General features: G+C 42.4%; 2 protein-coding genes across 2 annotated transcripts; one reads left to right on the forward strand and one right to left on the reverse strand.

Moving 5' to 3' along the window:
• Positions 1–5243: 5243 nt before the first annotated feature.
• On the forward strand, positions 5244–8000 carry egr2b (early growth response 2b). Its single transcript, XM_079492605.1, has 2 exons — positions 5244–5635; positions 5979–8000. The coding sequence occupies exons 1-2, from the start codon at positions 5470–5472 to the stop codon at positions 7139–7141; spliced, it is 1329 nt and encodes a 442-aa protein (XP_079348731.1). The 5' UTR covers positions 5244–5469; the 3' UTR covers positions 7142–8000.
• Positions 8001–13014: 5014 nt separating this feature from the next.
• adoa (2-aminoethanethiol (cysteamine) dioxygenase a) lies at positions 13015–16466 on the reverse strand. The gene has a single exon (XM_079492139.1). The coding sequence runs from the start codon at positions 16228–16230 to the stop codon at positions 15418–15420; it is 813 nt and encodes a 270-aa protein (XP_079348265.1). The 5' UTR covers positions 16231–16466; the 3' UTR covers positions 13015–15417.
• Positions 16467–22361: the final 5895 nt, after the last annotated feature.

Consider the following 22361-nt stretch of genomic DNA (forward strand, 5'->3'; position numbering starts at 1 on the left):
CTCCCTCTCTCCTCGTAAACCAATTTTTATAGAGGGATAGAGGGACAGACTGATGCTGGAGGAGAGGGAATGAAAGGGGGGTGGAATGATTGAGGGATGGAACGAAGCAAGTAAGTCAGAGAGAGAGAGAAGGTGTGAAAGGCTGGAAGAAGAGTATATGGAAGGATAGACGATAGTTGGAAAACTGCTGTGTGTGAGAATAGAGAATGAGATTCCTTGTGTTTTTTTTTCTTTTTAATTTTTTCAAATCATCATCTCACAACAATGTTAAAGTCAGAAAAGGAATACATAACTACATGTATGTGCTCTAAGTGGAATGGAAAGAACCAATGAATGAATGAATGAATGAGTGGGAGAAGGCATCCTCAGTCTACACTGTACAAATTGACCCAAATGGACTCTCACGGCCATTTGACGAATGGTCAACTTTTTACCAAAGAGAGTTTTCACCAAACAGAGCTACAACCTGTCATTGCCATGTGTGAACTTCCTGGCCACAAAAAACAACAGTTCCACAGTGGAACAGTCTGTTGTGTGACGTGTCCCCAGTCCAGAGCAAGTGAGATGACTGTACTAACACTTAAACAACATGGAACCTTACAGAGGCGGTTGTCGGTTGTGTTAATAAGACTAAGGTGGGAGACAGTGGTGGTCGTCTATGTGTGTGTGGGGGGGGGGGGGGGGGGGGGGTTAGCTTTACATGAAAAATGCGTGCGTGCGTGCGTGCGTGCGTGCGTGCGTGCGTGCGTGCGTGCGTGCGTGCGTGCGTGCGTGCGTGCGTGCGTGCGTGCGTGCGTGCGCATGTGTGTGTGTGCGTGCGTGCGTGCGTGCGAGCGAGAGAAACAGGAAGAGACACCATGCAAACTTTTGACTGTATGTATGATTGTGTGTATAATTTGCTCTTGTGGTTTACCTCTGCCATTGTGTTACACAGGCAGTGTGGTGTTCTCATTGTTGTCTTATGAAGCCTCTGTTGGCTCAGTGTAGGAGGGGTCATTTCAATTTGTACCACAGCTACCACGCACTATTAAAAATTGCTATACCTATATATTATATATAGGCTAATGTTACTTGTATAATCTCAGGATAGGATAAAACCAGTGTTCTTATAGAAGGAAGGTTACAATTTACCATCATTGTGCTGTGGCCTGAGGGCAACACTTTTTTGTCACCCTGACCAATTCATTTAATTGACATGGCCTCCCTCTGTTTAAAGGAAGATTCTTTCTTTCTTTCTTTCTTTCTTTCTTTCTTTCTTTCTTTCTTTCTTTCTTTCTTTCTTTCTTTCTTTCTTTCTTTCTTTCTTTCTTTCTTGCTTGCTTGCTTGCTTGCTTGCTTGCTCGCTTTTTGGCTCTTGGACCAATATCAGAGCGTTTACACTTGTCTTTCATGTTTCCATGATACAGAGCAATGAAAGCTGCTGGTCTTGTGAAGTAACAAAGCTGACAGTCATTGTGGGTGGATGGCTGCTTTTAAGAAAGAATTATGGATTTAGGAGTGACACTCACAGTGAAGGGGGTTTGTGTGGGGGGGGGGGGGGGGACCTTCTCCCTGAAAGAAAAGTGAGGTTTCTTCCTTGTTATGTGGGGTACCAGGATTTCGAGGGACTGCACCGTAATACGAAGGTCATAAGTTGCATCCCCGCAAGAGACGGTCCCCACCAACACCATGTGTGTCCTGTCAAAGTACCTCCAAAGTGTACTTAAGTACCGTAAATGTACTTCACTGAACAGGACTCCACTGCTGTCAAGAACAGAGTGTAAACTAAATACAGGACATACAACATAAAGCTGTGCACTGGCTCTGTATAAGCTCACCTTGCTCCAACTGTTCACACTGTTCATTGTAGTGTAAATTTGCATGTAGTAAATGAGATGCAAGCATTCTTGAAAGATGATACAAAGTTGTGGATCCACCGAAAAACAATGGATCTTCTAGTTTAACCTCTTAAACCCTATGCCTAATTGAACAGATTTCCATGGGCTCTAAGCCCATCCTGCATGTTTAGTCTATATACAATGTTGAAGATGAATCAGTAGTGAATTCATAGCAAAGGTTGTAAACCCACAAAATGCTGTGTGACTATACTGAACTAAGATACCACAAGGGGTTCATACAAATTGAAACGAGAATGAACCAGATCATAGGACATTTCCAATTTTCAGGATGCCAGATTTCTATTAGAGGTTCAGGGATCATCAAATCTCAATCCAAATACATGTTGATGCACAAAATAATTCCCTGAAAAGTAGAAAGATATTTTTTTGTTTTTAAATACAACTTTTAGACTAGACCATGTCAACCACCTAATATGCCTATACACCTGATATGCTGACAAACCACCTCATATGACACATTGCACACTCATCCTTTACTTCCACCACACATCTCCACATGCGCGCACGCACGCACGCACGCACGCACGCACGCACGCACACACACACACACACACACACACACACACACACACACGCAAACCACACACATGCACACACAGACCAGTGTCTTACTCCCACATGGGAGTGCTGTAACGTAGGCTTTAAATGCAAACTGCTTTGGCAATGTAAGTATGTTTTCTCATGCCAATAAAAGCCCTTTGCGTTGATGAATTGTATCCAGCGTTGGTTTTTGTCTTGATGCTGACAGTAAGTAGGCTAAAAGACAACTGTATAATCATCTATAATCATATCAGCATCAGACCAATACTCCTAGTCCTTGATGACCTAAATATCTCAGTGGCAGATTAGCAGAGTCTGTTTCATTTCACTTTTTAGAATGTATTTGTCATGACAAAGTGAATATAAATGTAGATACTGTAGCAGTACTGTGTATAGGCTACATTCAGGAAAAGATATAGAGGGAAATCATTTAGTTAGCCTTTGACCCACCGCCCGTCTTTAAACAACTGTCCCACTATAGGCTATACTATAAGCTACACACCCGTTTTAGACTAATGTCACTGCGCTAAAATTGAACTATTTAATTCAAAGCCATCTCCCCATTACGAATAACGATGGGGTTAGACACACACACACACACGCACACGCACACGCACACACACACACACACACACACAGAGGGGAGAGAGATAACGAGAGACACGCACAGAAGCCCGTGTCACGCAGCGCCAGTGGCATGTGGTAAATTAATAGAGTCATTATTGACACCAGTTATTGACTAGCACGCAGATTAATGCGAAGTGTGTGTGTGAACATTATGCCTCGACGCTGTTGAAAATGACCCCCTGGGCAAATAAAACACACTTAACTGTTTCATTAGGCACGCCTTAAGTTGAAGAAGAAGCAATGCTGGTTGCTTATTATTATCGTTTTTTATTTATTACCACAGGCCTACTACGGTGCATTTAATTTGATGGTGCTATAACACCTGGTGATGACTGATAAAACATTTATAGGTTGTGGCCTTAAATGACCTCACTGAGTGGCCTACTTTTTATGTTTTCGAAAGTGTTGACATCCTGACATGTGTTTATATTTAGATAAGTGCAGCATCACAGTGGTATTTATTTGATATGTGCACATCACACACGCACACACACACGCACACACACACACACACACACACACACACACACACACACACACACACACACACACACACACACACACACACACACACACACACACACACAATACACAAACGCACTGGAAATTATATTCCACTCAAACTCCCCAACCCGGCTATTTTCTGACAGTCAGCTTTCTCAACCCACGAAGGGACTTTACCAAATAAATAAAATAGATCAGATCAGATCAATACCGGCTGGGGGGACATAAACCTATTGCTCCAAAGAGGACTCATCCTTGCACAGTTCCACTGAGGGCCACCGGAGGGCAACAATTCCCCAGAGACTGACAAATAAAATGATTAATCATAATAATCATGCTGCTGGACGGTGGCTGTTATTTTGGCCTATACTGTCTAAGACAAAATGAGCTGATCCGTGTTTGGTTGATGAATAATTTATTATTATCATTATCATTATCATTATCATTATTATTTATAAAACAGTGCATTATTGAAAGAGGTATATTTTAACAGATATATATCAATTTCAATAATAATCATTATAATGTTTGCCATTTCATTATCTTTTTGAAAGCAGTAACTTGAAAATGTTTTCTCAATATACTACATATTTATAGCCTATATCCTTCATCATTCCTCCTCTTCCTCAGAGGACCCTGAAAATCTTAGTGCTTTTTCTGGTTTTATCTTCTTTAGCATGTTATTGTACTGGCCTCAGTGGCCTGTACCTTCCTTGGTAAAAGAAAGGTACCCATTCTGCAATCTGTATCTGTTAATAAAATGTTCAACCAATGATCAACCAATGAAAGCCATATTTTCATTTTTTAGGATATAATACTTAGCACGTGGCATATTATATAGTATAGGCTATTTCCTGTACGTCTTGCTGGTATAAATAACTCTTCGGTGTATCAAATGCTGATAGGCCTATAAATAACTTCAGTGTACCAAATTAGTCCATGGCACATCCACCACATATACTTATTTTCCTAAAGCACAGTCAAATCAAGCTGATAAAAGTTTCCGCGCGGGGCTAGACTAATGCACCCAAAGGTGAAAGTTCCGTGATCTGCCTCCTCATTTGATTGTGGTTTGCCATGGCAGTTTTCTCGGCCGCTTCAGTCTCTCACCTCGGCAAGACTCGTCATTTTCCGATGCTCATGTTCCGGAATTGACCCCAAATATGGAGTAGTGGGTGTTCTTTTATTTTGCCGGATGGAACCTTTTATGGCTTTAGGAGATCAACCGGAATTCCTCTTTTGATATTGGTGCGCGATTAAAGAGGGGAAACCTTTGCAAATGAGTGTAGCCTGTCCACACACGCCCAGAAATGTAAGATATTAGCCTAATATATCACACGTGGCACAAAAGCACAGTTTATCCACATTCATAAACTTCTAAGACTACATTGTTGTCATATATTGTAGTGTCTTTCACTTTTACAAAGTAAACCTGAGTGGAAAAAGTCTTAACATTGTATCACTGGAGCCTCACTCTCTCTCTAAGCGGGTTCTCCATTGACAAGTGATTCCTTTGGTGTCGTCACGAAGCCTTGTAGCCAATAGGCTTTCGCAGCGCCTGTTTTTATTCCCCTCCCAGCCCTTGTACGGGCAATGACGTAGTGGCGCATTCAAAAGGTTCCCCATATATACAAACTAGTGCCACTGTCCCTGTTCCTATGAACTCGCTGTCTTTCTGTCTGTCTGTCATTCATCCAAGTCACACGGACTGTGTGTGTGTGACTGTGTGTGTGTGACCAGAACGCATGACACTCACACATCACCCAGGAGAAGACTTGTTGTGTTCACATCCAATGGTTCAGTCAGTGACAGTAATGCAGTGGTTGTAAGCCTCCAGTCGGTTCGAGGTGCAGACCGTTATTTGCAGAACGCGCGGCGTGAGAATCGGTAGATTTTCAACATGACAGCTAAAACTCTGGAGAAAGTCCCCGTGGGTCTCGGGGGATTCGTTCACCCCTTGGCTGAGAACGTGTATTCGGTGGACGATATTGCAACGGGTTTACCGACCTCCGTGTCTATCTATCCAAACGGCGACCTAGGAGGACATTATGACCAGATGAATGGAGGTAAGATCACGTCTGGTTTAAAATGTGAAACTTTTCACACTGCCCAGTTGGCTTAAGTTTTATGTGTTTGTTTTTCTTTTGTAAAATAACATTTTCCTCGGGAGCTGTTGTGCACAATGATAGTTACGCTGCATCATATAATGGGGGGGATGATATAGCCAAACTCTTTCAGTGCGCCTTGCGCACTAATGGTCCGTACGTGCGTGCGCGGAATAACAGGAACACACGAACTTTGTGGTCGCTTTCTCATGCACATGTTGCTCATTATATTGTCCCAGTTATTGGGTTATAGTTATCATTTCCAGAAGCATCATAATGAATGTTTTCTGCCTCTGGCCCACAGATGGTTTGATGAGCGGAGACATGAGCGCAGAGAAACGCTCTCTGGATCTCTCCTCCTACTCCAGCGGGTTCTCCCAGGCGCCCCCCCACCGCAACCAGACCTTCACCTACATGGGGAAGTTCTCCATCGACTCCCAGTACCCGGGCAACTGGAACCCCGAGGGGGTCATCAATATAGTCTCGGCGGGCATCTTCGGCATGAGCCAGCCGCCTCCCCATCCCTCCTCCTCGGCCTCCTCCTCCCCCGCGTCCTCCGGATCTCCCAATCACTTCTCCAGCGGAGCGCTGAGCTGCACCATGGCGGCTCAGAACCAGGCGGAGATGGAGCACCACCACCACCACCACCTCTACTCACCCCCGCCTCCCTACTCCTCTGGCTGCGGGGAGGTGTACCAGGACCCCTCCGCGTTCTTGGCCACCTCCACCTGCCCCATATCCTCGTACCCGCCGCCCTCCTACTCCTCCCCCAAGCCGCCCTCTTCGGACGCGCCGGGGCTTTTCCCCATCATCCCCGACTACTCGAGCTTCTTCCAGCCCGCCTGTCAGCGGGACATGCAGGGGGCGGGGATGCCGGATCGGAAACCATTCGGCACGTGTCCCCTCGACTCGTTCCGAGTCCCGCCGCCACTGACCCCGCTCAACACTATCAGGAACTTTACGCTGGGGCCGGGCAACGTCGGGTCTGAGAGCGGTCCACCGAGGCTCCCCTCGGCATACAGCCCGCAGAACCTGCCCCTGAGACCCATCCTGAGGCCCCGAAAGTACCCGAACAGACCCAGCAAGACGCCCATCCACGAGCGGCCTTACCCCTGCCCGGCCGAGGGCTGCGACAGGCGCTTCTCTCGCTCCGACGAGCTGACGAGACACATCCGCATCCACACGGGACACAAGCCGTTCCAGTGTCGCATATGCATGCGCAACTTCAGCCGCAGCGACCACCTGACCACGCACATCCGCACGCACACCGGCGAGAAGCCCTTCGCGTGCGACTTCTGCGGGCGCAAGTTCGCCAGGAGCGACGAGAGGAAGAGACACACCAAGATCCACCTGCGGCAGAAGGAGAGGAAGTCTTCCACCGTGTCCTCCTCGTCGTCTTCATCCACCAGCTCCGGTCTGGAGCGCTCGTCCGGAGGCATCAGCACAACCGCCGGGATCTGTTCATAGAGACAGAGTGTGCGTGACATGCGCAGCGCGGGCGGACTGGTGTTGTAGCTACACTAACCCCAAAGTAAGAACTGTACTGTCCAAATAATAATTAGCTCTGTGATGTAAAAGACAGTGGGCTATATATAAACAATGGGGCGAGATGTGCAAACTGGTGTTGTCACATGAAACACATGGCGGGTTCAAGGATTTTGGATTATGTGCGTAATTGCGCACTCAATGCGTAAACAGGACATTCCCTCCTTCTAAGCTACTGAGTAAAATATAAACTTCTGTGTTAAATTATCTTCAAGGGTGCACAAACGGACCCTTTTGACCACTCTTGGACATAAATTAACACCGGGGATGTTACTGTGTTCTGAGTTAAACGACACGGATGCACTTTGTCTGCATAGTCTACTGAAGTACGAGTAAATAGCCATTAATTCATAATAATGATACGTTAAAAGGGGCATTGAGTTTATTATAACAGTCCAGTTTAGTGTTGCCCGACGTTTAGCGTGCATGCAGCGTGCACGCTGCATGATGTGAAATAATTGCAATAACTTTTGAGGGGATCGTGTGTTTTAAATTATTGAATTGACAATGTGTTCAGTCTTAACATGTTTGATAGTTAGCCTATATTTCCCCCCCTCTCGTGCCTTGCTCTGTCTTTTTTGTACACTGACTGATCCAAGGACGCTTTAAATACAATGTACATTCATCAGTTAATATGGAAAGTTTGGATATATTATATATTTTTGTACGCATTGTGTCGTGTAACTCGAAGTGTTGAAAAGTTGTGGTTCGTGTATAAAAAAAATGTGGAATGTAAATAACTTCAACTCATACACCGACGTGATGTTTGTTTTGTGGTGGTTTTGAGATTCATTAAATATGATGACGATTATAATCTGTTTGGTTAATTATTCAACAACTTCGAACTTCTGTTCGTGTCGACAAATATAAACGATCAGCTCACCGTTAAACAATAAACACACACGCATCTCTGCTCTTTATGTGATCTATTTAACAACTATTTAGAATTCAACAAGAACAGCAACAAAACAATATCGACCCTGTGTTGATATTGGAAAATTAAAGAGGGCAAATCCCTCGGTGAGTCATTCATTTAGTGAGTCAGAGTTTTCACCAAGGCAAGCGCCCACTCACTTTTTTGTTTATCACACTCAACGCTGCACAAACATCTCTTGAATTGATATCGGAAAGTAATGGATGTAGGACTAGTAGGCCTACAGTAGGGTAGGCTATACAATACACACTGTCAGGAGACGTGACACTGTATTTGTATATTATCCTGCGTATAGTCGCTACGACGGCTATACACTGGTTGGACAATTCGGTCAACATGCGGCATATTCTTTGGACTCAAATAATATGGCCTCTTAATCTGATAAATGCTCACAATGTACATATAAATCAAAACTAAATTGTTAGGAAATTGTCTATAGCCAAATAGCCATTTTACATGCAGTCATGTGGAAAACAAATATCCCTAATGCATGCCTATATAGAGGCTAAATAGGCCAATCGAGGACGAGGAGGGAATGTTCTTAATTTAAAACATTACCACAAAGGCTAACCAATTGACAAAGAGTGCATAATAGTTAGAGAAATAAAGGTCATTTTCCAGTTTGATGGTTCTATTTTTCTTTGATATATATAGCATATATTTTTGCAACGGTCTTTTTAATGCTGTATTTGGAATCTCATTTGTCTTCGTTTTTTTGATGAGTCATGATTTTCCTCTGCCTGGTCATTTGCTGACTCAGACATGCTAATAGTGACCTGTATGGTATATCCCATGGTGATAATTTCTTAACCTGCATCACTGGCACTTTTCAGTGCATGCCTTGTTCATTTTGAAGAGGATGGGTGCTGTAGCCTGCAGGATAGTCCTATATTATTGCTTCCCCCCCAGCCAAAAGTCTTTTGTATTTTACAATAGTATATATGAGATATGCACAAATCAGAAGTTTCCCGATTTTTTACTTAAGTAAAAGTATAGCAATTCCACACAATACAATAAGGCCTGTAGTCAACATTTTACTTAGGCCTACATAAAAGTAAGTGCTCATTATGCAGAATTTCCCAAGTTGTTTGTAATAATCTAAATCTGCAAAGTAGTCCTAACTATAGTAAATATAGTTTTCCAATAATTGTAGGGGAAACAATGTTTTCACATTGTTGCCATTTCTTGCCTTTGATGGCAATTGGATGATTTGAGGCATTTTGTGTTTTGCAAAAATCCACCTGTTGGTGGCACTATAACAGGCCAATGTGAAAAGGGTGGGATTTATTCCTCAGCCTAGTAGGAAATTGCGTGAAAGATTTCACGTAAATTGCACGCTGCGTTCATGACTTTGCTTTTTGTTCAAAACGAGCAAAACCTTGCAAACTTTGGAAGTCAATGTTAGGCAATTAGGATGGAATATGAAATATCGGACAGATCCGTCTTGAGCACATGACTATTGAGATACTGTGTAACGATTTGTGGGATTATTGGACAGAATCTGGAGGAGTAATATAAAAAAATTTGTTTTACAAAAGTCGGCCTCCTGGTGGCGCTATATAAGGCAGATGTGAAAAATGCAGGTCAAAGGTTTTTCCTTTGCATCTAGAAAGTGTGCATGCAACGTTTCACGCAAATCGGTGCAGTTTTAGGTAAAAATGTGCCTCATGGTGATGCTATAACAGGCCGTTCTGGAACATTTGGGGCAAAGGTTCATCGTTGGCATCCAGGGAGTGTGTGTGCAAATTGTGGCATTGACCAGGTTAATGGTGCCGAAGATTAGCTGTACACAGACGGACGGACGGAAGGACGGAGTGCAAAACAAACTCTCTCCCCATGCCTTCGGCCTGGTGTAGACAAAAAAGTATACAATATTTACCTCTGAGATGTCATGGATAAAGTATTGAAAAATGTTAATACTCAAGTAAAATGACCTAAAAATTGTACTTATGTAGACCCTACGGTAAATGTTACTTAGTTACTTTCCACCACTGCACACAATCAAAAGAGTACGTATAAGACTTAACTTAACTTTGAGAGACATCATGGATGGCACATAGACTTGCATGCAATCCATTAATTAATCTGTGCAGGTCCATTTTTAAACTCAAGAGTTTGTTGATACTCTTTCATAATTAATGCTTCTTCTTCCTAATAATTTGCTGCATCTGGTTAGCTGGCAATGACTGTGTGCCCTATATAATAGGGGTTCTCAAAATTGTCATGTCAGGGACCCCAAAATGTAGGCTATAGCTATTTGGCTGCGGACCCCCATCTGAAGGTGCGTGTCAAAGGTGGAGACTGACACTGGTGTTCAGTTATGCCTAGATGTGTTTGAGTGTACAATACACAGTGAAACCCAGTGTTAATTTAGTGCTAAACACTATAGACTATAGTCTAGAGTTCATTGTGCACTTATACAGTGACAGTAGGTTTCTATTCTGTGCAATATATTTCACAAATCGGAATTTGTTATAAGCTTTGATTCACTGCAGTTATGTCTTGTCCTGCATGGTGTACTATGTATACACTTTGGCACCATGCATTTACCTGCTTGATAACATGCAGAACAAGAGGGATGCCCTTAAAACAGGGACTTGTTATAGATCCTTCATGTGGATTTGTGCATTCAGAACGGCACACAACAGGATAAAAGCCACATATCAACTCTGACATCTCTACTTGTGGCTGGCAACACATACAAAGGCTTGTATTGTTTGAGCTGTGCCACAAGATGAATACAGTATATCCCCCATACTGATGTACAGAACTGATAAACTTTTACACTGGTAATAGACTGTAATTGTATTTAATTGGAGCAACAGCTCGAGGGTTGAAGGGGTGAGAGAACCACACGCAGGACCTTCAGCAGAGCAGCAGCTTGCCTCAAACTCCCATGGATTTGGCTTGACATGGCCTGATATGCACACAGCAGATATTACAGTACCTTTGTGGTGGTTTTAACTGACAACCTGCAGTGACTGAACAGGGAGGATGTGTTTTCTTTAGTGTTGCTCGAGGGCACTTCAACAGGACATAATGTTTGGCAATGGGACAGAGAATACTCTCTTCTCCTCAGTCAGTCATGGTCAATGCTCCAGGGTATCTAGGGTACCTAACAATTGTGGTTCTTCAGTGGTCATTTGGGGTAGTTGAGGTTCTATTTAGCACCACTGCTTTACAAAGAACCTGTTTATCACAGTGTCAGACTCAATAGCCCGGGTCTTTTTCCCACCCAAGCCTGCAGCCTAGGCTGTGGTTACGCTATATATTGATTGATTGATTGATTGATTGAAGACTTTATTGGCACAGTCATTGAGTACAGTCAAACACTTAGTCCAAAAGGATATCACCGATATCAATCTTGTTCCCAAACTTCCCATTCAGGGACGGTGAGAATCTCGTTCATCCATTCATGCAAGCCCCTGTGGTTATTTTTCTTTATAGGTTCTGCACTGGTTCTTTAGCTTAGATTAACATTTAAGACGGGTGCTATATAGCACCAATTCAATTTGGTTCTGATTGAGACAAATAACCTCTATCTATTTACTACCATTGTTGTTTAGTGTATGAAAAGTTAAGCTTTAGATTTTCAACTTTTATTAATAGGAAGATTTCTGGATTTCTTAAAACGTCCCATGATTTTTTGTTTCCCCAATACATCTGAACTTCATGAAAATGTCTATCATACTCCTGTCATCTTTTTTTCTTTCTTCTTTTCATGTCCCATTGTGTCGTCATAGCACATTTCACCCTCACTTTTACACCGTGCCCTCTGAGTTTTTCATCTTCCTCAGATGCCCTCTGAATTCTCCAGTTGACAAAATGCCACATTGCTCATTTCAGATGCCCCCTCAGTGGTTCCACAGCTGCTGCTTAGCACTCACACAGTGAACAATGTCCATCTTGTCACACGAGTTAACAGAGAGGCTACAATGAATGAGGACTGAGGAGCACGGTTCAAACCCCATACTGTAAGTTAAAACGAGTTCTGTTGCAGAATGATGAGATACACCATTTCAAATAATGACACGTGTACTTATACACAATGATTGATAGCTTGCGTTATTGGGGCAATTTATGGTCTAGCCTAATTTAGAGATTTTAAACTAACTTTTACAGGCAAGATCCCCTTAGGGATTATAACTTTAGGTAAAGAAATGTCCCCAAAGTGGATGCACATTAGATATTTCTTCAAATGCAGATAAATGACTTCATGTTAGGATTGAAACAGAGGACGACAGATTTAGTGGTCACGTTTGGCAGTTTGACTCTGAACTCATTTTGATCCCAGCTTCACTTGACTTAACCCCAAGAGCAGCACTTCTTAAAGCACTTGATAAAAATACATCCACATCCTGCCTGTTTCTTATGATGTATCTTTAATCTATGCTTTCATCACACATACTGCAGCACACAGTCCATGTTTTCTGACCATGTGCCAGTATAATGGTCATATTAAATGGGATAAAAAACCAAAATAAGATTGATGAAATTCAGTTTAATTATGATCAAAGTTTCATCTTCAGTAATGTGTGGTTTTGGTACAATGGAAGCAGGGCAGTCTATCTATGTAAAGCGCCTTGGATAAAGGCGCTATATAATTTAGAAGAAACAATTGCTACCTGGTGCAAGAGTTGGAGAACACAAACCTCTGGCCAGGTCTGTGCCAGATCTCTCAAATCAAAACCTTGCTATCGTTTTAATCATACACATTATAGCTGAAGAGGAATTGAAAGAGAAAACATGACTCCATTGACTCTGGAGTAGAGAACCCCAACCACTTGTTTCAGCACCCTAAAAATGTAGTTCACCAATGAAACGTACAGTACTTGCTGCTTAAATACATCACAACATGAAATAAGATCTCCAACGAATAATATAGAAGTTTATTGCTCAACATATACATTCAACACGAGAGAATCTACCTTCAAAGACCAAAGATAGATGTCGGACAATATAAAATTCAGATACAGGCCTATAGGTGAACTCAAGCTACAGTATAGACTTCATAACACATACGTTGCAACATAAGACAGATAACAAGCCAGAATAACTGCAATGACTGCTTAACATGAGCATTCTTCTCTAGGGTTCCTACGCATTTACCAACTTCTTCTGGATCTGATTGTCATTGTTCAACAGTGGTGGAAAGTAACCAAGTAGATTTTGGGCAGAAACCTCTTATCTCCATATTTTAACTTTTTTTTCCTTTTTTTTAAATTAACGCCTTTACAGCGTCGATCATTACAGTGTCACACTAAAGTTTCAGATCCACAACATATTGTACATCTGCTACTTTAGCTGAAAAGCATCTGTTTTGGACATAATGAGGTTTCCACCTGAAAGAGATGCACTCAAGCACTGTACTGGAGTTTTGAGGTACTTCTGCTTTACTTGATTATTTCAATGTTATACTTTATAGGCTACTTTACTTTACATTATCTCAGAGGCAAATATTATAATTCCACTACAATTATTTGACAGCTTTAGTTACTTTGCATATTTTTTTATCAATACTTTTGTATTAATGTTAGAATATCACTAACCTAGTTACACCACAATATATATTATATTATAATATATATCATATATCGTGGTGTAATTAGGTTAAGTTACCAAGCAGCACATAATAAAGTAATTAAAAGCAGATCCTACTTTACCAGCTGCAACTATGAAGTGATGCACACATTAATGCATTACTAATTACAATCCAATAATGATTGTGAGATGGGAAAAGTTTGAAGTTGAACGCAGGACTTGTAACAGTATGGTAGGGCTGACCTCCATTAGTCGACTAATCGATCGAGAGAGTCATCTCTTAGTTTGGAAAAATATATCGGGATATATATCATGATTTATTGGGAGAAACCAAGAAAGTAGGCTATATTAAATCAGACATTATAGCACCCCCACAGCCCAAATGGAATGATTGTCTATTGCATATATGCAATCAGAAAAATCATGAAAAATAAAAGAATCTCTGTAGTTGCCTAATAGTCGACTAATTTGGCCAACATTTGGCCAATCATATAATTCGACTGTACAAATCCTTAGGCCTACAGTACGGTATTGGTATTTTTTACTTAAAAACGGCCGAGTTCTTCTTCCACCACTGTTGTTCAACATGATGAATGCTACCTTCTGCATCAGAACACTTTACAGAGATTTGTCTTCACAACAATAGATAGAACATGACATAACAGATCGGCAAATGCATAAAATGTCCAGTTATGTGTGTGTATCTTAACCACTTTCAACCTGGCGTCCATATTTTGGGCATGTTGTAAATTGTCATTGTTTTAGTAACATTTTCTAAAAAATAGCAGGCACATTGTGAGCTCGTAGACCAGCCATTCATCTTATATGACAAAGTATTAGGGTTTAAGTGGTTCATTGAATATATCCCCCTGTTCCCACTATACATATTTATCAAGACTTTTTACAAATGCCAGATTTTCAGAGGTGTGAAATGAAAACAAATGCATTTCCATACATTTGATTCCACACCTGTGAAGGAACCCTGTTGTTTGGAATAAATTAAGCACAAAACAAATAAAATAGGCTAAATAATATCATAATGGAGTGCGTGCACTTTGCAACAAGCTGTGTACAATAGGAATGGAAATCTTTATATGTTGTATACATTCAATTTTCACATAAGGCAGATGGAGAGAAACATACTTTGGCATTGTTTGTGTGCTGCAGAGAGTGAATGCCTATTTGCCTAATTAATAATTTGAAAAAGCTGTCCAGTCCCTGCAAGACACACTATGGATCTAATTTATGTTCACTAAATTCCAAATGATGCTTGTCTGAAACCTCTGTAAACCTCTCTAATTATATATTAATGGTCCTCTTTACAAACAGGTAATCATGTTCATGTCAAGGAAAATATGTTGTGACAGGGAACCCCATCAGAGAAGTGTAGGCCTATCTAAGTGTCACATAGGCGGGGAGATAACAGTGGAGAGAATGAAATGTATGACCTTGTGTACGCATGTGAAACACATTCTTATATACATTCTGTCATTGGCCTAACATCTAGCGAAATGATAGTGAAACTGTTCCTCATTTTGATGGGGACCCCCAGGAACCCCATCAAGGACCCCACTTTAAGAACCACTGTTTAGCAATGGGCTATGCAGCTTATTTTAATGTGGATTGTCGAAATGTCCATGAATCCAATCCAACATTTGTTAAAATGGGGTATTATTAATATTGTGTGACCAAACCCCCACGCCCCAACCCTTGTAGATTATATTCAGAAAGAAACATCGGGGCCGGGATAAGGTTCTCCACCGCACCAGAAATCCTCCGGCTGGGAGATTTTAAGCAGCCACATCTCCTCTCCTTTCTCATTCTCCCCCTCATCTTGTTCTTGCTGTTGCTTGCTCTCTGAACCCGCCGCCGCCACTGTCTTTAACACTTTGTAATAGTGACAGTCTCGCCCGTCGTCCGGGTCGTAAGGTGGAGCTAGGATATCCAAGAAGGCGGTGGCGCCGTCCACCGCGTCGATCTGGTGGATGTTATGCCGCAGCGGAGTGAGCACGCACGGCCCGCTGTCCTCCGAGTACTCGCCCAACGAGCGGAGCGCGGAGCGCCGCAGGTGGTCCGTCTGGCAGTCGGATACCGGCGGGTCGAAGCGCGGCCGGTCGCTGCTGTTGACGTCGGTCAGATCAGCATCATCAGCCTCCAGTATGTCGAAGCACCTGATGCTCACCTTCCCGTAGAGGACCTTCAGCATGCCGTGCATGCCCGGGTGGTCGTGCAGCGGGATGGAGGCGCCGCTGCTCAGCAGAAACACCCCCATGCTGAACGTGTCGGTCTCGCAGATGTGCATGTACGTGACCGAGGGGCCCGCGGGGTCCTGCTCCTTGATCATGGGACCTGGTTTATTCCGGGGCACAATTTCCAGGTCCGCAGCCCTGACCGCGGTCACCAGGGCGTTGAGCAGCTCCTGTTTTTCCAAAAAGAGCTCGTTGTCCGGGCCCACGGAGGGGGTACAGCCCTTAAATGTGACATGAGCTTGCCTGGCGATTTTCTGGATAAGAGGCGTTATGTTGTCCAGAGGCATTATCGTGTCTATATCGATGTTGGCCGCTCGCTCACAACGCAAATGTCTCGCCAGTAAAATATACGATACGACCCGTAGAGTTCCTCCAAACTCACCAGAGTTGATCAGTTTTTACGCACATCCACGATCACACACAATACAAAATACGTGTATCGTGAAAATACTGTATAGTCCATTGTAATAAAGTAAAAATGTCCCTCCAGAGACTAACCTCCCCTCCAGTCATTTTTTTCCACTCCTATCTGATCTCCCATCCGCACTCACTGGGCCTGCGCCTGGAACACAATGCGTTATGGGAATTGTAGTTTATACGAAAGTATTAGATTGCCATTTCCATGTATGGATAGACATTATTATCTAAACGTATATCCAAAATTATTACAGAAACGGACCTATGGCCGCAATAGATTCATGTTTGTATTAACGTGCCGATAACACCAAAATGTAGTTCTGCCTATGTTTAAAATGCACTACAAGTCCCATTGATCCCGGAGCTTCATGAAAGCTATTTAATGAGGGGAAGGCCAGACAGGCCGTTGAACTCTTATAATATAACTCTACGGGTGAACTCTGCACCCCTCCCCCAAACATGGCCATATGGGCCTCTCCCAAGTGCCCATTCTTCACATCCTCTTGCACTTTTTTCATGCTTTTATTGCCGTCCTTTCTCACTTTCCTCCAGAGAGAGGAACCTCCCCACTGTTAAAGAGACTAAGGCAGATTGAATATGGAGCAACAAAGTACACTGGCTGGAGATAATAGCTCTTTCATTAAATGTTGAGGTTGAAAGCATTAGAATATCCTATCCACCTGTAGAGGCACTGACACACCTGGCAAAATCTTGATAATAGAATAAGACAGTGGCTGTCTAACCTTTTAATGTCAAGGATCCCCAAATTAATGATGTATTTGACCTCCATACGAAAATATTTTGTGCTAGGGAGTGGGACCCCCACACTTTATTTTTGTTTTTTTAAAGGCAATGTATATATTGTTAAAGTGGTTAAACTTCACATTGTGACGCTTTGTGAGCAAGCAGATTGGCTATATTTGGTGAAGAGATTTGCTGAGGAAAAATAAACATTATACATACTCTAGTAATAAAGTCTATTTATTGTTTATTTTGTTTATTTATTTTTAGTCCGGTCAACACCTTGTCATCAATAGCTACATAAATATATGTACTTTTTGGTGCACTTTACGCTATTGCAGACCTTGCTTAATTGTATTTGTCCATTATTGCACAGGACACAACCTTCTCGCCATGTTTCAATTTATATTAATGTCCGGTCCAAGAGTGGTGAGGTGTGTGGAAGGAAGGAAGTGAGCTTGAGATGAATTTGACAATAAAACGGGTTGAGTCAATGGCATGAACCAAATAATGCATATTTACTGTGTGTGTGTGTGTGTGTGTGTGTGTGTGTGTGTGTGTGTGCGTGTGCGTGCGTGCGCGCGTGTGCATGTAGCCTACGTGTGTGTGCTTTTGGATAGACACATACAGTGTATACTATATGTGGGTGGGTTATAGTATAATTTTGCATGTGTCCATGCATTAGTGTGTTGGGTTTGGCCCTACACTTGTTTGCCGGATGAAGGCAACACAAAGAAGCAGTGAAGCCTCTTGAGAAATAATGAGGCCAGCTCATTTAGATCTTACCTCCCCCCGTATTGCGTGCGTGCGTGCGTGCGTGCGTGCGTGCGTGCGTGCGTGCGTGCGTGCGTGCGTGCGTGCGTGCGTGCGTGCGTGCGTGCGTGCACAGTCACACACACACACAACTTCCATTTGGCTGACTCAATTAGCCGCATTGTTGTGACTCTGGAGGATGAAACCCATGTTGCTTAGAGACACATCACATCCTCCATTCTGAGGCCTCATACACACGTATCAAACGAATGTTTGACCAAACATTTGTGTTTGATGGGGCAGCAATCAGCAATCAAACACAAATGTTTGGTCAAACCATGTGACTCCCATTGGAATTGCATTGTGTCAGCCATTAATCACAGACAGGGCACAGAACATTCGTTTGATACGTGTGTATGAGGCCTAAAACGTTCAGTCAAGGAGGCCATCTGACAAATATCAGTTCATCTGAAGTTCTGTTGCTTTCACAATAAAGCTGGATCATTTTCTTGCGAGGAGGAGGTTTTGAGGTGGTGCTAAGGTGCTGCTCTGTGTCGCAATATGTTGGTGTTTTATTTATTATTTATATGCTGTACGAGTCACTGTGTACCTTATTGTAATGTATGCTGCAGTGCGGGTCTGTGAGTCCAAGACAAATTTCTCCCCTGGGAGACACCTTGAACCTTGAACCTGAACCTTGAAGCGCACAAAACCTACAGGAATACTAATTATCTATAGAGACATGATACAGGGACAAGAGGACCCCCATTCAACGAGAGATATAGTAATGCCTATATGTAATTACTATCTGGGTAAAGGCAAATAACAGAACAGTGCTAGAACAGTTAGTTAAGTCGATGTAATTACTTTACTGTAATGCAGCATTTAAAACCACACATATATAACAATGTTACGATATCCCAAATGCCAGAGGATAGCTAGTCTCATATCACAATATATCCAAATCCAAGTATATTAAGTAAGTACCCATATAGGAACCAATGGTCCCTGAGCCATGTGGCCAAGCTAGTCTAGGAGCCTGTCTCGTGTTTCCATAGCATGAGCTTGATGTACCAGTCCAGTACACCCCTGGACATGACGCGTCTCTAGTATTTATTTTTCTTTAAGTACAATTTTTGTCTTTGGTATGACTCGGCTGGGTATTTAAACCCTGACCTCCATCCTACTCTCAGGGCGGACACTGAGTCTAACTACGATCACGATATCTATCTATAATATTGATATATTGCCCAGCCTTTTGAATTCAGTATATCACCAACACTCAGGCGACTGTGGCTCAGGAGGTAGAGCAGGTCGTCCAATGATCCATGGGTCGGTGGTTCGAATCCCGGCTCCTCCTGTCTACATGTCGAAGTGTCCTTGGGCAAGACACTGAACCCCAAATTGCTCCCGATGTGCCTTGGATAAAGGCGCTATATAAATGCACCATTTAATATGGCAGCTCGGTTCCCTTAGAGGGACATGCTAAATGTGACTCTGTTGAAGATACAGTTAGTCTTTTACCGTATTTACACTAATAAAGGACATTTTACCCATGTCCACCAGAACTTTGTTCAGCCAGGATGCTGAAACAGTTTACCAAGATTTGATAAAGTTTTACTTAATTGTCCCCTTGGGGACATTTGTCCCCTTCATTTAACCCATCCTAAGGACCAATGAGCAGCCACTAGTGCTCGGGAACTAACTCTGGTTGTAATGCCAGTATAATTCCTGTATCACTGCTGGGACTGGGAGCTGATAGGTGTGGCGCTCCACATCAGCAATCCATCTCCCATGGCCAGGAAAAAGGAAATGAAGAGTTTACATATAGTACACATAGTACATGCATACACCTTCCCTAATGTATATCTGGTTTCAGTATTTATTTATGGTGTATTGTCTCTATTATTAAGGTTATTGTAGCAGTCAATTTATATTGTGGGTCGGGAGGGGGCCCCGAGACATTGCCAAAGCATTTCCGGGGGTCCCCGGCCAAAAATGTTGAGAACCCCTGGTCTAGCGCATTGTAATAGGGATAGACTCCATGCAGCGTTCTGGCTGATACTGACAATAAGCCCACCCGACCTATATACTGTACGTACTTAGTACCAGTTGTAATTCCAGTACCAGACAGCTGCACCACATTACTGACAAAGCGGTTTTCTAGTTAGTGTTATTGTTTCCTATGAACTCCTGAAGGAAATGCACTGAAATGCTCTGCATTTCTATAAATGTTACATGGTCTTGCTTTTGCAATGTTCACTTGTACAATGTGCATTACATTCACCTACAGTATTAACACCCACTGATCTGCTCACCATGAGCATGAGGTCAGTGTCTTGAGAGCCAGGAGGAGCCGGGGAACCGCAGACGGCTGCTCCACGTCCTGGGCCACTGCTTCCCTGCGTAGGAAAAGCAGCAAAAAGGCATGCATCCAACAGTGGACAAAATATAACAGTGGACAAAATATAAAGTTAGTAGTTGAAATACACAGGCAGTGATAGTTTAACAACCAGCCTGTTGTCTGCTGTTTTCATTGGGTCCCTTGCATGAAAGAATCAGACTTGCATGTTGTTTCAACGTTTCTCGGTAACAGGTCACAATTCTTGTGTGATGTGCAAGACTGCAAGTTTAGGTTTCTAGGAAAAATATTTGTAACAAACGGCTCACTGAGGAGCAAAAGAAAAAGTCTCAAAATGGTGTTTGAGACCACGATGAGCATTTGGCTGACATAAAGACAACATTATTCCCTGACTGTTTAAAATGTGCATGACTCACATTGCAGAGAAGTCAAGCCGAGCAACACAGAGACCTCATCATACTCCCATAAGAGCTGCAGCCAAGAATCTTTGAATGGAGCAACTCATTGTTTGGACATTCAGAATTAGCATACTGCGCGCACACACGCGCACACACACACACACACACACGCACACACGCACACGCAGAGGACTGCAAAATATCAGGATGGCTATTTGTTGTTATAAATGTCATTTTTAACTCAAGACCTAACTCTTACCCTAACACAAACCTTATCAATAACCCCTAACCCTAAACCTAACTCCAACCCAAATCTCTAAATGCCTAATCCTAACCCTGACCTGATCCCAACCTTAATAGTTTCCTACTTGTTGTAAGGTAACCTTAGCTTTTGGGGGGTCCAGGAAATGATTCTCACAAGGTCTATTTCTCAAATTCTTATATTCTTATAATCTGTTAAATGTGGGGACATATGGCACTCATAAGTATAGCCATACCTATACACTGCACATGGACGCACGCACGCACGCACGCACGCACGCACGCACGCACGCACGCACGCACGCACGCACGCACGCACGCAACCACGCACGCACGCACGCACACACGCACGCACACACACAGTAAGTACACATACACAGTAAGTACACATACAATACAAACTTTCAAATTCAGACAGGCAATTGTGCAAATTCATATACACTGCATATGAATACACATGCATATATGCCTGGCACACACACAAAGTATTCCTCGTTTCCCTCAGATTCAGCATCTTGAGACAATAAGACTATGATGAGTGTCTGACTGTTTATGGATCACTTACAGCCACCAGTCAACGTGGCCTTTGTGCTCCCTCAATACACACCCTGTTCTGTTTTAGCAGTTATTCGTAATTTTGAGATGTATTCTGCCGTTCAAGACATGAGTAGTCTTTTATTCATCGAAGAGAATGAAATGACCTCTGTTGTTGTTGTTTCAAAGGACGCTAACAGTCCTGGCCAAATATGAAAATTCATTAGCTCACTGGAAAAAAAAGGCTGCATAACTCGAGGGCCAACAATAGAAGGCGATGCAATGCAAACGTTTGTTCTTTGCATTCAAAAGCTGCTTTCTTTGGGGAAGGGGTTTCTTGAGGTTTGTGAATGAATTATTGTTATTAACACACAAACCGTGTTTAACATAAAAAAATAAATGATAAATATGCATGCAGGTTTTGCTGTTTCTTGGGAGTCCTCTTTGGTTCATGAATGAATGGGTCTTAATGTACACGCACAGATACGCTTGTCATGCAAAATCGTAGTTTTGCGTCATATTCCTATAATTCCTTACAGTTATGTACATATTCATTCTTAAAGTCATTCTTTTTTTTATCACTTAGATTTTTATAAATTTTTTGAACACACAAACAAACAATGAAAACAATGGCAAAAGACAAACACATTACAAACAAACATAAAATCGACAATGCGTATCAAACCTTGTATGTTACTTTACATATTCCTAGACATGTTCTGTTGTTCCTCATTCCCCCATGCCCTCATTGTTCATGTTCATGTATTAAATATTGTCCATTTGGACCATTTGTCCTCCATTTGTTCCTCCTGCAGTCTCATCTTAAAGTCATTCTTAAGTCATTCTTAAAAATAAAAACTTTTCCGCATGTCCTTGGTAGATTAAATGAAATCTGAACAAATTGTTTTAAACTGCTTTACAAATATATATATAGGTTCCTTGACGGGGTTCC

The sequence above is a fragment of the Electrona antarctica genome (assembly GCF_951216825.1).
Source record: "Electrona antarctica genome assembly, chromosome: 22".
NCBI lineage: Eukaryota > Metazoa > Chordata > Actinopteri > Myctophiformes > Myctophidae > Electrona > Electrona antarctica.